Raw genomic sequence first — 15,051 nt, 5'->3', positions numbered from 1 at the left:
TGCTGGCTGCATAGTGGGTATTGTGTTTATTTTCTTGTTTCCCTCCAAGAACACAGGATTTGTGGTAACAGGGAAGATACAAGAGTGATGGGTGAAGTAGAGTCCTATGACATCAAAGCCGAGCGCCCTGATGCCTTTCAAGTCTGTCCTGCTTGCTCACGGTAGAGTCTTTGTTTTCTTTTATGGAGAGAAAGATTGCTCGGGTTCTGTCTGGGCTGACCCTGTGTGTACAACTTCTGTTCTTCCGTTTTCTCACTCCTCTCTTGGCTCCGCCCTGCTGACTCAGTGACGTGCCATGAGGAAATGTTCATCTAGGGGATGTTCTTAAAGGATCGCTGCTGCCAAAAGAAAGGATCGCTGGGGAGTCTGACTTTGGAAGGTAAGGTGGGCTGGAGCAGAGCCACCAGGGCCTGAGGAGACCTGGTTTGCCTAATCTCTTGGTGTGGGGTGGGTTGGGGTGGGGATGGAAAGCCTGGAGGATTTGGGCAGCAGCCCTGTGATCCTGAGCCCTCCCTCCTGAGGTTGTCAGTGTCCACACACTATTTATTTATGGTCCCTGCTTCTGGGGCAACTCTGGAAGGACGGGGAGAAAATGAAAGTGAAAGCAGGCTTTGTGGGCTGCGGGCTCCAATCCAGGCTGGGTTTCCTCCTCTGCTCCTTACTTCACACCAGCCGGCCTCACAGCCCGTTTAGTCAGGACTAGGGGTCAGAGTACAAGGCATGTGTAGATCTCAGAGAGGGACGCATTGTGCGGTTTGTAGCAGACACAGCAGTTTAGATGTTCAGGTTAAGAAGGGCTGACTGAGGACTGAACTGGATGAGTGAACTGGATCCAACACTAGAACCTAATGAAGCCACTGACCTAAATGATGCTGGTCAGGAGAGAGGATTTGACACACACACACACACACACAGGCACACAAACACACGCACACACACACACACACACACACACACACACACACACACACAAAGAGGCATAATATATACTGTCCCATTCATTCAGTGCCCAGTACCTACTACACTCCCTAACTCACTGTCTCCTATGTCCCTGTTTATTGTTGTCTGCTATTGAGGAAACAATATTGCAAGTCAGTGGTTTAGGAGTGTGCAATCGGAAGTGAAAGTCAAAAGTTGAACACCCGGAAACCCAAAGTGAACCCATGATTCACTTTTTTCCATGACTAACTCAATAAAAACGCACAGGGTTGTGAAGAGGACGGGCGTGGAGAACACAGTCGCGCGTGTAAGGTGACCAGCCTCACCTGGGAGGAAGAAACTCAGATGGACAGAGACAAAGAAATACACGTTTCTTCTTAAGGGAGCTTGCTTGCGCTCCCGCAGCCCCAGGAGCCGCCAATTGCTAGGTAAGAACATTTATAGAATACTGAAGAAAGCAGGCAGTTTTCAGAGGAGTCATGAGGAGTTAGGACGCTATCATAAGAAATCTGTGTGAGAAAACAAGATGAAATGCGCTAAATTTTCCACCACTTCATTCAGAATTGTATTAAACTTTAATTTTTAATAATATCATTTTAAATATTAAGATATTTAAGATTAGAAAATGAAAATAAGCGTGTAAGTTCTGAGTCACTTAGCATAGCCTTACCCCAGCCTGAAAATTAATTTGTATGCATGAAAAAAAAATCAAAAGAAAGGAAAGGCCACGACTGCTCCTAGGCATGGTGGAGGAGAAAGTTTATTGTTGATAAAAGGGAGCGTGGAGGGAAAGGCAGGGACAGCTGCGAGAGTCCAGAGTGGGCATGACCAGACTGAGCTGGATCATGTGGGGAGAGGTATAGGGGAAGGAAGAGAGGAGAGAGGGGGACCAGGGCAGCAGCCAGGAGGCTTAAGGTACAAAATGAGCCCTTAAACCAAGTGTCTGGCTTCTGTAAGAAAGAGCTTCTGGGGGAAAAACAGTCCAGTCCCCGGGCTAGAGTTCAAGGTAGAGAGCAGGGCCTACCAGCCACACCTTGTGACAGGTAGTGACTGAGTGATGCTGGGAGAACCTGGCTGCCAGGTCCTCTTTGATAAGTTAAATAGGCACCTCAGCTATTTGTCCCAGGTTTGAAACTTAACACTATACACTAAACATTGGTAGCAGTTGCTTTGGGGACCTGGGACTATGGAGTAATACTCTCCTCATCTTAAATTTACATATATTCACAATAGTCTACAACTTAGAAATTTCTAATTAAGCAAGTAAATGTGTTTAGTAAGGGCTCCTTATGGGTATAGCTGAGTTCTGAGTCAGACAAAGTCACCTCTTCTCTTGTCTACAGAGGAGACCTCAGAAGACGGAACAATAAGCCCAATTCCTACCCTAAGATTCTCATAGCATCCCCCCCCCAAAAACACTGTGTTCATTTCTCAAGGAGAAGGCTGAAAACACTCGGCATTAGAATTGACTACCATGGAGACCGCAGATCACGACACTCCCCAGGATGGAGCCACATCCTCAAGCAGTCAGAGGACCACTTATGAAGACAGTCTTTTGCTGATTAGAGCTGTTGAAGAGGGAAATGTTGACAGGATCCAGCAATTGCTGGACAGAGGGGCTGACGTCAATGTCTGTGAAGACATCGGGGGCTGGACACCTTTGCACAATGCAGTGAAGTTGGGCAGGGTAGACATTGTAGATGTCCTGCTTCGTCATGGTGCTGACCCTCACAGGAGGAAGAAGAATGGAGCCACTCCCTTCATCATCGCTGGGACCCATGGAGACGTGAGACTGCTCGAGAGATTCCTCTCTGAAGGAGCAGATGTCAATGAGTGTGACTTCAATGGCTTCACGGCTTTCATGGAAGCTGCCGAGTATGGTAAAGTAGAAGCCTTAAGATTCCTTTTTGATGAGAAAGCCGATGTGAATTTGAGACGGGAGACAACAGAGGACAAAAAGCGACTGAAGAAAGGAGGGGCCACAGCTCTCATGAGTGCTGCTGAAAATGGCCACACTGAAGCCTTGAGTATTCTCCTCAATGACATGGGGGCAGAGGTCGATGCTCGGGACAACATGGGCAGAAATGCCTTGATCCGTACTCTGCAGGAAGAGGATTGTGAAAATGTGGAGGAGATTACTCGCCTTCTGCTGCACCACGGGGCTGATGCCAATGCGAGAGGAGAAGGGGGGAAGACACCCCTGATGGTGGCAGTGGAAAGGAAACACAAAGGCTTGGTGGAGATGCTCTTGAGTCAGGAGGGCATAAACATTGACGACAGAGATAATGAGGGCAAAACAGCCCTGCGATTTGCTGTTGAACTCAAACAGAAGAGAATCGTCCAGTTGCTATGCACTAAGGGAGCTAGTACCAGGTGTGGGGATCTTGTTGGGATAGCCAGGCGGAATTATGACACTTCCATTATGGAGATTCTTTCCCGTTATGGAGCTAATGATCGAAGTGTCCCTCCTGCTGGTGACTGGTTGCCTCACAGTTCACGCTGGGGAGAAGCCTTGAAAAGACTCCACAGAGAGCATAGATCCATGATTGGCAAACTCAAGATCTTTCCCAATGACGAATATAAAATTGCTAGCACTTCTGAAGGAGGCATCTACCTGGGGTTCTATGACAATCGAGAGGCGGCTGTGAAGGTCTTTCGTGAGGACAGCGCACGTGCACACAATGAACTCTCCTGTCTGCAGGGCTGCCGTGGCGACAGTAACTTTGTGACTTTCTATGGAAGCGAGATCAGCAAGGCCTGTTTATATGTGTGTCTGTCCCTGTGTGAGTGGACATTGGAAGAGTTCCTGGGTGGACACAGAGCGGAACCGGTGGAGAACGGAGAAGATACGTTTTCCCGCAGAGTCCTATTGTCTGTTTTTGTGGCTGTCCAAAGACTACACTCGCAGGGATTCGCTCATCAGGATCTAAAGCCCCCAAACGTCTTAATAGGTGAGGCCTTGTGGTGGTCTTTCATGTGTGGCTGCAACAGAACATGGCAGACTAAGAGATTGGTAAAGAATGGAGATTTATTTCTGATCGTCATGGAGACAGCATGACTCACCTCTTGAGGGCTAACTCCCTGACTTACTCGCCTTTAGATCTCATTCCCACCTTCTACCATTCTTTTATTCCTCTTTCTGGGGACTCTGTGGAATCTTCTAAAAGGAAGAAGAACCCCAAGAGGAACGATCTCATTTCGGACCTCTGAGGGTGGTCTAAAGACCAGAACAGCTTGGATCTGGTGGGCTTTACTGAATGGAAAGCGATGCCAAGTCGTTCCTAGACTCAGAACTTTCATTGTTAGCTGTTGGTTAGCTGGTTTACTTCACTCTCATCTTTCACTACTGTCTGTCCTGTAAAAATAAAAATATGTGTCCTGCTCTTGACAGATAACTAATAGAACAAATGAGGCTGGACATGAGTAAATAGTATTATTATTGATTTTCAGAGATGACAGACTGAATATCATGTTACGTATTTATTTGACTGATTTATCACACCACAGAGAATATTTTTTTTATTCACCTCTGAAACTGTCCCTTAGATGACAAGGAAGCTATTCGCCTGGCAGATTTTGATCAGAGCGTCCAGTGCATGGGAGATCCACGGGCGGTCAAGAAAGACTTGCAGGTAATTTCTGTGGCCTGGTTAACTTTTATCTCCTCTGCTTCCTTATTTGTTCATCACCCCACTTCCTAGGGCCAGGTAAGGAACTTCCTATTTTAACCCAGAAGGAAAGCTTTCCCACGGCTTCCCTCCTTGGTGTCCACTGTCCTCGCTCCCTTGCCCATTTCTGTGTCTTTCCTCAGGAGAACTTTCACCAGGCTGAGGAGATGGTGAAATAGCTGAGTTGGCGCTGAGCTGCCTCTCACTGTGGTCCCTTTCTTTATCTGTGTGTTTCCTTCTTCCTCACCAGCTGAATAAGGAACTAACGTGAGGGTGCCTCTTCTTCAGAGACTTCATGGAGGCATTTCTGAATACCTCACAGGTTCCTTCTGGAAATATTTTTCTGCCTAAGGGTAGAACAAATGAGATTTCCTCCCAATGCTATTCAAACTTACCTGCTGAGAACCAAACAAAGTCAGATATGGAGGTTCCAGACAGTTCTGGAGTGTTGGAGTCAGGCTTCAGCTCCAAAGAGACAGAGCTCAGCAGAAGCCTTAAGACTAAACAGGTCCATCATAGGGAATAGGTTCCAGAAAAGCAAGCCCATGTACCAAGGACAGATCCTGATCCCACTGCTAGGGGCCCCACAAACAGAACAAGCTACACAACTGTCACACACATGCAGAGGGTCTAGGCCAGTCCCTACATAGGCTCCTTAGCTTTCATTCTAAGGACCATGAACTCCCCATAATGATCCTGACCTCCCCAAATGATCCTGACCCCCAGCTTACATAATGCCCTCTCCCTCTCTTCTACTGGACTCCTAGAGCTCAGCCCCCTCCTTGCCTGACTGTAGACATATGCATCTGCTTCATCAGTCATTTTACAAAGGTTTTATGATGACAGGGTAGTCATCAATCCGACCAGGGGAAGGCCAGTTCAGGCACCCTCTCCACCACTGCCAGGAACTTTAGCTGGGCTCATCTCCATGGCCCCTCAGGAGCCCTTCCTGCACCAAGCCTCTCTCAATGCCAATCTCACCCCCTCTATGAAGGTACCTCCCTCATGTCTTCTCTTTCCATCCCTTCTCCAACTTGACCATCTCAATCCTTCATGTTCCCATCCTCTCCACTATACCCCCCCTCCCCCAACACAGTTTTCCCAGGAGATCTCAACTATTTCCTCTTCCCGGGGCGATCCTTGCATCCCTCTTAGGGTCCTCCTTGTTACCTAATTTCTCTTGGACTGTGGATGGTAGCCGGGGTATCTTTTGCTTTACATCTACTGTCCACTTAAGAGCACATACTCTGTGTTTGTCGTTGGGTCTGGGTTACCTCACTCATGATGATTTTTTTTCATCCATTTGCCCACAGATTTCATGATGTCATTGTTGTTGTTGTTGTTTTTTTTAACCTCTGAGTAATAGTCCATTGTGTAAATGTACCACATTTTCTTCATCCATTCTTCGGTTGAGGGGCATCTAGGTTGTCTCCAGGTTCTGGTTATTATGAATAATGCTCTTATGAACATAGCTGAGCAAGTGTCCTTATGCATCCTCCCTTCCTTGACTTATCCACACTCTGTCAGAACATCCAAGACCTAGAAAGAATCCTGCTGCCAACAAGTCTATCACATCGGCTCTGGACCAGGACAGTCTTTCAGGAACCTAAACTGTAGGCCATGTGTGGCCTTGGGAGCTCTTTGTACACAGGGCTTTGCCTTTTTTACCTAGAACACTACAGATTCAGAGTCTAGTTGCTAACATGACATCACGGACCACAGGAATATAGCCCAGAGGTTCCGTAAAATCCCTCCTATCCTCCATTTCCACACTGTCTGGACTACTTACACATCACTGTGAGATCCTGAAGGAAGAAGGGATTGTTTGAGATGACAGTCTCAGAGGTCTCAGTTCAGGCTAGATGTGAGGGATTGATAGACCAGCTCATCCTGGACAAGAAGTGAAGCTCAACCACAACTGGAAGGGACCAGGTCAAGGTATAGACACCAGGACAACCCCCCACTGCACCACTTCTTCCAAATAGGTCCCACCTTCCAATGCCCCACTACTTCCATATAAGTCTACTGGCACTGTGACTTTATCATGGGCCATTAGGCCAGAGCCCTCATGATCATAATCTTCTCTGTGAAGGTCATCATAGACACACCTAGAGATTCCTCTTACTAGTCTTCTAGGAAGATCTCTGACCAAGGAAATTGACAATAAGATACTAACTGCCAAATCTTCCAAGGTTACCCAAATAGGTTACCACATTGCAATTTTGGCTTGATTTATGGCTTCTGTGCAGGACCTCGGACGGCTGGTCCTCTATGTGGTAAAGAAAGGTGAAATCCCCTATGAGACACTGACGGCTGAAAATAATATAAAGGTGGCAAAAAGGTCTCCAGACGAGGAGACTAAGGACCTCATTTGTTGCCTGTTTTCCCCTGGAGAAAATGTAATGAACTGTCTGAAGGACCTGCTTGGCCATCCTTTCTTTTGGACCTGGAAGGAGTAAGTAGACCTCGGGTATGAGGGACAGGTTCCTGGTGCTGCGACCTTTAATACAGTTCCTCATGGTGTGGTGTGAAGGCGGAGGATTCTCTCCCGTCTGCCAGTTCTCAAATAACCACTCTGAAGCTTATATTACTTCTAAATGCTTAGTTTACAGATCTGGCTTGTTACTAGCTAACTCTTACACTTAAATTAACCCTAATTCTTATCTATCTTTAGCTACATGGCTTGGTGTCTTCCTCAGCACAATATTCTCATCTGGCTTCTCTTTGTTTGCCAATGACTCTCTGCCTCCACCTTTCCTCTTCCCAGAATTCTCCCTGTGTCAGGCTGCCTTCCCAATCTCTTTCTGCACAGCTATCGACCAATCAGCTTTATTATTAGCAATGAGCATAGTTTACAGCAGTGGTGACCCCCCAACCACACAGTTATTTCTGTCACTACTTCGTAACTGTAATTTTCTACTGTTCTGATTGTAATGTAAATATCTGCTATGCAGGATGTCTGTTCTGTGGCCTCTGTGACAGGGTCTTTTGTCCCCCAAATGGATCGTGAGCCACAGGTTGAGAACCATTGTGGTATGAGCAGCTGTCAGGGCTTGGCATCAGCAGGCCCAGGCTTTCCTCTCACCTTGGCAATGTAGGCAGTGTGTCCTTGGGAGGGGCAACAACTTACTGGATTCTGGTTGTAACTACTGAAAACAGGTGGGAATCAATGGGGTGGTCTCTCCCATCATAGAAATTCTATTAAAAATCAAAGCAAACTTCCCACAGGGCAGGGAACCCTGATCGCACTTTGGGCTGACGAAGGAGGGGGACTTGATTGGGGGAGGGGTAGGGAAATGGGAGGCGGCGGTGGGGAAGAGACAGAAATCTTTAATAAATAAATTAATTAAAAAAAACAAAAAAAATCAAAGCGATCAATTTCCCTTTTTGGGGAAATGGGATGAGCACGCTGTTTCTCTCACTCTCAGCCGCTACAGAGCACTTCGGGATCTGGGGAATGAATCCGACATCAAAACACGAAATAATGAAAGTGAGATTCTCAAAAGACTGAACTCTAGAACACCTGAGCCTCCCAGAAGTTTCTATCAGTGGACATCTAAGGTATGAACACTTTCTGTGGTCGAGGAATGAGGGTATGTGTAACAGTTTCGGCTGCCTTTGCTAAGTTATTTTCTACACCAGTGTGTTGTTACCAGGAAGTGAGTGGGATCATTTTCTTCTTTCCAGATGAGCCCTCTTGACTCTTTTGAGTCTCTTCTCCTTCCTTCAGAGTCAGGAGCCCTAAGACACTGTCATTAAGTTCTGCCTTAGGATGGCCTTAATCCAGTCCATTAGCTCCCCTCAGGTCTAGCCAAAAGTTTTATTATGATAAGAATGATTGACTAAACAGAGGCTAAGCCAAGGCAGTTCTCCACCATGACTCCATAGCCTAGACACACTGGACACCTCTGCTGTCTGTGAGCAGTCCCTGTTCCAAGGACCCACATTGTGTTGAGAAGACACATTATGAAAAAAGATAACCTTTCAAATCCTTCCTCTTCAAGACAAATTCTGCTAAAATCGAATTTAGGGGCACTCTATAAAATTAATCAGCATCTCAATCTGTATCACAAACTCTCATTATTGTAAATTTACAAACATTTCTCAAATCCAACTATGTTTTAGGCCAGCATCACAGTCTGGATACCATAAAGCAGAATAGAACATGTTCCCGTGAGGTGCAGATATCTGCAGAGATGATGCTGTGTGGTGCACCTCGTGTACAATGCACCCTGGGAGAATCCATGATCTTCAGGTCTTTGAGACCAGCAGCTTCTCTATGTCAGCCCTCTGCTCTTCTCTCTGTCTTTGTTTCTGCTTCTCATTTTGTTTTCTTTCCTTGCCTTGTCTCCACACATAATTGCTAATTTAATATAAAATTTCCTTGCCAGTCTGCAAGTACTATGGAGCAGAGACAGCCACTGTGTGCTGGTTCTTAGTATGGAGTGAGTGTGCCATGACTCTTTGCTCAATACATTCATATGAGACTTCAGCTCAAACTTTAAATTTTTAGAGATGGACCAACTTGAAAGTAGAGATATTTTTATATAAGTATATGATATACCTTGAGCATATCCCCTCATGCCCTTCTACCCTGCTCATAACCCTCCTCTTTCCTTAGTCCCTGATGCTCTACAGTTTTTGTTTCTATTTTCCTGTCAAATTTACATACATGGATTTATGTATCTAAGCAAAATTCCATTTTAGTTATCTGAGAGTGACTTAATTTGCCTACTTAGACATCTCCATTTCCACCAGCTTTCATGCAAATGACAGAACTTTTTTCTTTTTATGGCTGAAAAAATTCCACTGTGCACATAAACCACATTTTCTGTAAGCATTCTGTGATTGAGCAACCCCTAAGTTGACTTCACATCTTGGTTACTGTGAGCAGTTCTGTGATATCTCTGTGATATGTTGACTGAGAGTCTTTTGGATGAATCCCCAGCAGGGTTGTAGCTGCTCTTTTGGTAGGATGTAGTTTTAGTTTTGTGAGGGCCCTCAGTACTGACTTCCATAGTGGCTAGACTAGTCAACACTTCCACACACAGTTTTAACAGGCATAATTTGTTGGGAACTAGCCAGTACAGACAAAAATGAAATCAGTCACTTATAGTGCCTCATTCAAACACGACATAACTGCCCCGCATGGCACAGTGGGTGGTGGGTGTCATGTACTTTCATTTGTTCTATTTGCTTCATTCATTGGTAGAGGGCATTTATTCAAATTTGTATTTGGCCTTCTGATATTAACACATCATAAGGATTTGTTTTAAATTGTCATCATATCTTGGGTGTAATGTTTTGTTTCTTAGATCGACAAATATGTTATGAAAAAAATGAATGATTTCTATAAAGCTACAAGAAATCCTTATTGGAATACTGTAGGCGATCTACTGAAGTTCATTCGGAATATGGGAGAGCACATCAATGAGGATAAAAACAAAGAGTAAGTGCTTCCTTCATTCCTGTGCGTCGTCCATGCAGGAGAACAATTAGAAAACACAGTTGTAAGTCTGTCCCTATGGAAAGAAGAACTCTTACTTTGATAAAGAAAAGCAAGTGGGAGGGCGGGGCTGTGGCACATGTCTTTAATAGCACAACTCAGGAGACAGAGGTAGATGGATCTCCATGAGGTCAGCCTAGCCTACACAACAAGTCCCAGGCCAGCCAGAAATGCATAGTAAGACCCTGACAGAGAAGAAGGAGTTGGATAAAAAGAATGAGGAGAAGGAGAAAAAGCTAAAGTAATTATTTTCTGTTTTAAAAAGGAATCTCTCTGAGTCCCTGGGGCTTTACAATCAGTTACAGACACGCCCAGCAGGGTCTCATCCTCCTTTTTAGCTTTGTTGAGTTCTACCGAACAGAAGTATCTTTCTGGGTGACTACAACAGAAGACAGGGCCACCGTATAAAGCAACTGTAGAGTCCAAACATTGAGCACATCTCCATATTAGTTATCAGAAGTGTCAGCTGCAAACACAGACACACACAGTACAGTTCAGAATGTTTTCTTTTTTTTATTATTTAAGGATTGTATATAAGGAATTGTGGAGTTGTATTACCATTTGTTTAATTATTACTGTTTTTTGAATTTCATACATAAGTACTGTATTGACATTGTTTCCACCCTCCCTTCTCTTCCAACTCTTCCTGTGCCCCCCAGTGCCCTCTCAAATTCATGACCTCATCTCTAACTGCTGCTGCACACATACATATGTATAGATAAACACGACCTTCTGAGTCCACGTACTGTTGCTCATTTGTGTCTTTGTTTAGTGCTTCTTACGTGGGTTGGAACCTCTCAGAGGGGTCTTGCCCCTGGAGAAGGCTGATGCTCGCTCTCACCACCATTAACTGCCTGTAACAGCTATTTATCTCGGGGTACGGTCTTGTGAGATCTGCCTCCCCTTTCCATTTTTGTATGTTTTTTGGTTTTTCTGTGTAACAGCCCTGACTGTTCTAGAAGTAGCTCTTGTAGACCAGGCTGGCCACAAAGCTCACAGAGACCCACCTGCCTCTGCATCCTGATTGTTGGTGTTAAACAGGTGTGCCACCATCACCTGGCTATTACCACCATTTTTATGAATGACCAAACAAGTTCCTGAAATTTAAATTGCATAGTTATTAAAGAGTCAGGAAGCATCTTAATTCACCAGATTACAAAGTTTTTATTGTTCCCTTCATAGAAACAAGCACAGTATCAGGGCATATTCTAAGAAGGAGAAAGAGCTTAGGGCCAGTTGGCTAACTATTTGTGTTTTATTTCAGTATGAAGGACAGAATTGGAGACCCTTCTCGTTATTTTCAGAAGACATTTCCAGATCTTGCCATTTATGTCTATAAGAAACTAAAGGACACAGAATACAGAAAACATTTTCCTTAGACTCAATCAAGCCTCAGTGTGCCTGCGGAAGCAGGACCAGGGGACCTACGGAGCTGAGTCTTACAACATCAATTAGCTGATTTTTAATGTGCATAGTTCCTGGGAAGCTGAATATCTCTGATCTGTTAAGCAATCTGGTTGCTTGTCAGGCCTGAGTTACGGAGCCAGTGTGTCTGTTTCTGATATAGTAAGTTCCACACAATCACAAAAGCTATGTACCACAAAACTACGCCACTCCGTTCTGGTGGACAGACTTGGGAGAGACTTCTGTTAAGATTTCATTTTTAAAAAAGTGTGTGTATGTGTTTGTGTATGTGTGTGAGAGAGAGAGAGAGAGAGAGAGAGAGAGAGAGAGAGAGAGAAGGGGGGTGCGCACATGTGTCACTTGTTGAAGGTCTGAGTACAGCTCTCAGTTCTCTCTTTCTACCAGTTATTGCGTTTGGGGGATTAAATTGACATTGTGCGGCTTTTGTGGTAAGCACCGCTATCCACTGGAGTCATGTGACTAGCATGATTCCTAGTATATTAATTGCACCAAAGGAAAGAGTGTCAAGACCCCTGTGGCTGTATGTTTTATATTTATCTCATTTAATTCTTCCAATGATCTTGCAAAACAGAATTTATCATCTCCATTTAAGAACTGAGGATAGGAGCGTCGGAGTGCCTTGTCCAAGGTCTTACAACCTGTCAGAACAGTGTCCAAAAAGACGTGATGTTATTGGTGCATTGCACATGGGGGTGTTAAAACAATCAAAGTCTCTTCTGGGTGAAACTCTGAAGGAATATGCCAGCACACGCAAAGGGCTCCAGGAGGCTTGGTTAGTCATTCAGTGTTTGGTACCTAGCTAAAAGAATTCCCTTCTTTCTGGAAGCACCTGTGTGGGTTTCTGATGATCTCAAGGTCATAGTTCTCACTGGGAGTCTTTTGTTAGTGGCAGAGCTGGGGCCATTGGCACTGCTGGCATTGAGTAAGGATGAACCAGGGATACCCTCCAGCATTCTGTGATGTATGAAGTAGCTCCCCCTCACAATACCACACTGTGCAGACTAAATATCAGTGGTGCTGAGGTTGAGAAAGACCATCGGAAGGGACTGGGGCACGTTTGAGCTGGCCCTAGGTCTAGGGCTGTAAAGAACATGGAACACCTCCCAGAAGAATGACTTGGGTGTGTTTTCTAGATGCTGGATCTGAAATGGAGCGGCTCCTTCTGGTGTCCCCTCCCTCCCTTCCCTGCTCCATGGTGCAATGCTCTATTTATGGTGCTGTCCCCAGTTCCCTGACACATTGTCACCTCAGTGTATGCTTAGTAAAAATGTTTACTCCATTATGTAATATTTGATGAGTTTTCACTGAGTAATCACTGAGCCATTCTTGTACATGAATGATGAGGATAAATTGTATGGACTTTAGAATTTATACTCTACACCTACATAGTTTTAAATCTAATTTTGTTTTGAAAAAAGTACTGTAAGATAAGCACTGTGATCTCTGTTTTGATAATGAGGAAACTAAGGGTAGAAATATTTTTCTGTATGCTGAGCATGTAGCATGAGATGTCACTGACTTGATTTGGACAGATTTTTCTCTGTGACATCTAGTGTTCTTAAGATGGAGCTTTGGAATGGGAATTAAATGGTACCTTAGATTTTTTCCAAAAAGAAGGTCTCTGGAAATGACTAGATGGCTGTCACTGCCAAGAGTTATGGTCCTCTGGAAGAGACAAACTATCAGCTTAAAAGGTTTTTGAGCAGATTGATTTCTTTAAGTTTTAAAATTCAGCTTTGTTATCTGACTTGGATATCAATCAAAATGTCCATGTGCAAAGTATACCCAATTAAAAAATTGAATCATTTTATTAAGTTCAACTTTCTGTGAGTGACTTGTGGTGTCCACAATAAAATAGATGAATCAAGCAATCCTTGGGTACTTTAAAAAGCAAGCTAGAGGGATAGGTAGATAGATAGATAGATAGATAGATAGATAGATAGATAGATACCACTACCGATGAGTAAAGAAGCAGTGGACACTCCTCGTCCAGCCCAGCTCTCGGTTGTCACCCTGTTATTAATTTTGTTATGCAAATCCATTTACTTACAAGTTTTCAGCTTGTCACTCTCAAGAACTTGAGTGGGTAAAATTTCTGTGCCTCACCTCTTGAGTATGTGAGGAAACAACTACCTTTTACTATCTTGTGTACTATAAATAGAGAGACTAAAATGACCACACACAAAAGCTATACATGGAGGGCCGGGCAGTGGTGGCACACACCTTTAATCCCAGCACTTGCGAGAGTTTGTGGCCAACCTGGTCTACAAGAGCTATTTCCAGGACAGGCTCCAAAGATCCTGAGAAACCTTGTCTCGAAAAAACAAAACAAAAACAAAACAAACAAAAAAACTATTCATAGAGAGATGAAAAGAGAAACATGCCTAAAATGTGAGTGTAATAGATAAATTCTAAAGTCCACACATACCCTGGTTCTGATAAAAATGGTGTGGACTTCATTTTCATAAAAGAAATATTATCCTTTTAGCAATCATTTTTTTATGCTTAAGGAAAGAAAAAATACTCATGGAACAATAGAATTTTAAATATTCTTTTTATAAAACTGGGATGTTTTGTGTTGGTGAAACATCCTTGTTATGAGCAGGCTCCTGTATAGGTAAGAGAGACATCCTTGTAAGAACAAGCCCCTGTACAGGTAAGGGAGACGTCCTGCTAAGAGCAGGCCCTGTACAGGTAAGGGAGACCTCCTGCTAAGAGCAGGCCCAGTACAGGTGAGAGTGACCTCACCTGCAGTGAACTGAAGCTCTGCAGAGGTCACACAGCTTTCTCCACACTGCCAGCGGCAAAGGAAAAAAATCTTTCGAAATGGTCAACATTGTTGATTCAAATTTTTTTTTGAGATTATAAATACATCATCTCTCTCTTCCCTTTTCTCCCTTTAAACCGTCCCTCCTTTCTCTTAAATTTGTGACCTCTTTTTCTCATTTACATACATAAATACATACACACACATAAATATTTCCTAAATACATAAACATACCCTGCTCAGTCTGTAGGATGTAGTTTTATTTTTGTGTTTTCAGAACTGACTGTTTGATGTTGGATCAACTGTGTGCTCCTCCCTGGGGAAGACCATGTCTCCTGCTCTCTGCATTGCTTTGCTGTTTGTAGATGTAGATCTCTCTGTAGGGTTGAGACCTCATGAACTTTCCCTCCTAACTCAGCATGTCCCCTGCTGACATTCTTGTTCAGCTCATGATTGAGCAGTCATGTTGGTGACAGAAGCAGTACTCTGAAAATCCTTCGACTATTGCCACGGACCGGCTCAGGGGAGCCACTCAGACCATGGGAGAAGCAGGGTCTTGGTAACAGGAAGGCACAAGTTTGGCGAATGACAGACAGACACAACACACAAGAGAGTGGTTGGAATTTGCTGCGATTTTACTAAATTCATGTTTTCATTATATAATATTCAAACAAAGAACAAATCAGAAGGTCATGAATCATTGGTTGGCACAGTATGAAAGCTTCTTTTAGTCACATCAGCGATAT

At 44.1% G+C, this 15,051-nt stretch overlaps 1 protein-coding gene across 2 annotated transcripts; it reads left to right on the top strand.

Annotated features, from left to right (window-relative positions):
* The first annotated feature begins 233 nt into the window (after positions 1 to 233).
* On the top strand, positions 234 to 13,348 carry Rnasel (ribonuclease L). Of its 2 annotated transcripts, none has more exons than XM_050135353.1 (8): positions 234 to 379; positions 1,207 to 1,367; positions 2,376 to 3,890; positions 4,486 to 4,571; positions 6,857 to 7,062; positions 8,036 to 8,168; positions 9,923 to 10,056; positions 11,378 to 13,348. In XM_050135353.1, the coding sequence occupies exons 3-8, from the start codon at positions 2,414 to 2,416 to the stop codon at positions 11,490 to 11,492; spliced, it is 2,151 nt and encodes a 716-aa protein (XP_049991310.1). In that variant the 5' UTR covers positions 234 to 379; positions 1,207 to 1,367; positions 2,376 to 2,413; the 3' UTR covers positions 11,493 to 13,348. The 2 variants fall into 2 exon arrangements, with proteins under 2 accessions (XP_049991310.1, XP_049991309.1); XM_050135352.1 differs by having other exon boundaries at positions 2,283 to 3,890.
* Positions 13,349 to 15,051: the final 1,703 nt, after the last annotated feature.

The sequence above is a fragment of the Alexandromys fortis genome, unplaced genomic scaffold (assembly GCF_014885135.2).
Source record: "Alexandromys fortis isolate MF-2015 unplaced genomic scaffold, M_Fortis_MF-2015_v1.1 scaffold_21, whole genome shotgun sequence".
In the NCBI taxonomy this organism is placed as follows: domain Eukaryota; kingdom Metazoa; phylum Chordata; class Mammalia; order Rodentia; family Cricetidae; genus Alexandromys; species Alexandromys fortis.
This window is presented reverse-complemented; position numbering and strand designations above follow the sequence as displayed.

Coding starts and splice junctions, on each gene's coding strand:
- Rnasel (XM_050135353.1), top strand. CDS start 2,414: ATGGAGACCGCAGATCACGACACTCCCCAGGATGGAGCCACATCCTCA. Junction 7,063..8,035: donor TTCTTTTGGACCTGGAAGGA/GTAAGTAGACCT, acceptor TCTCACTCTCAG/CCGCTACAGAGCACTTCGGG. Junction 10,057..11,377: donor AATGAGGATAAAAACAAAGA/GTAAGTGCTTCC, acceptor GTTTTATTTCAG/TATGAAGGACAGAATTGGAG.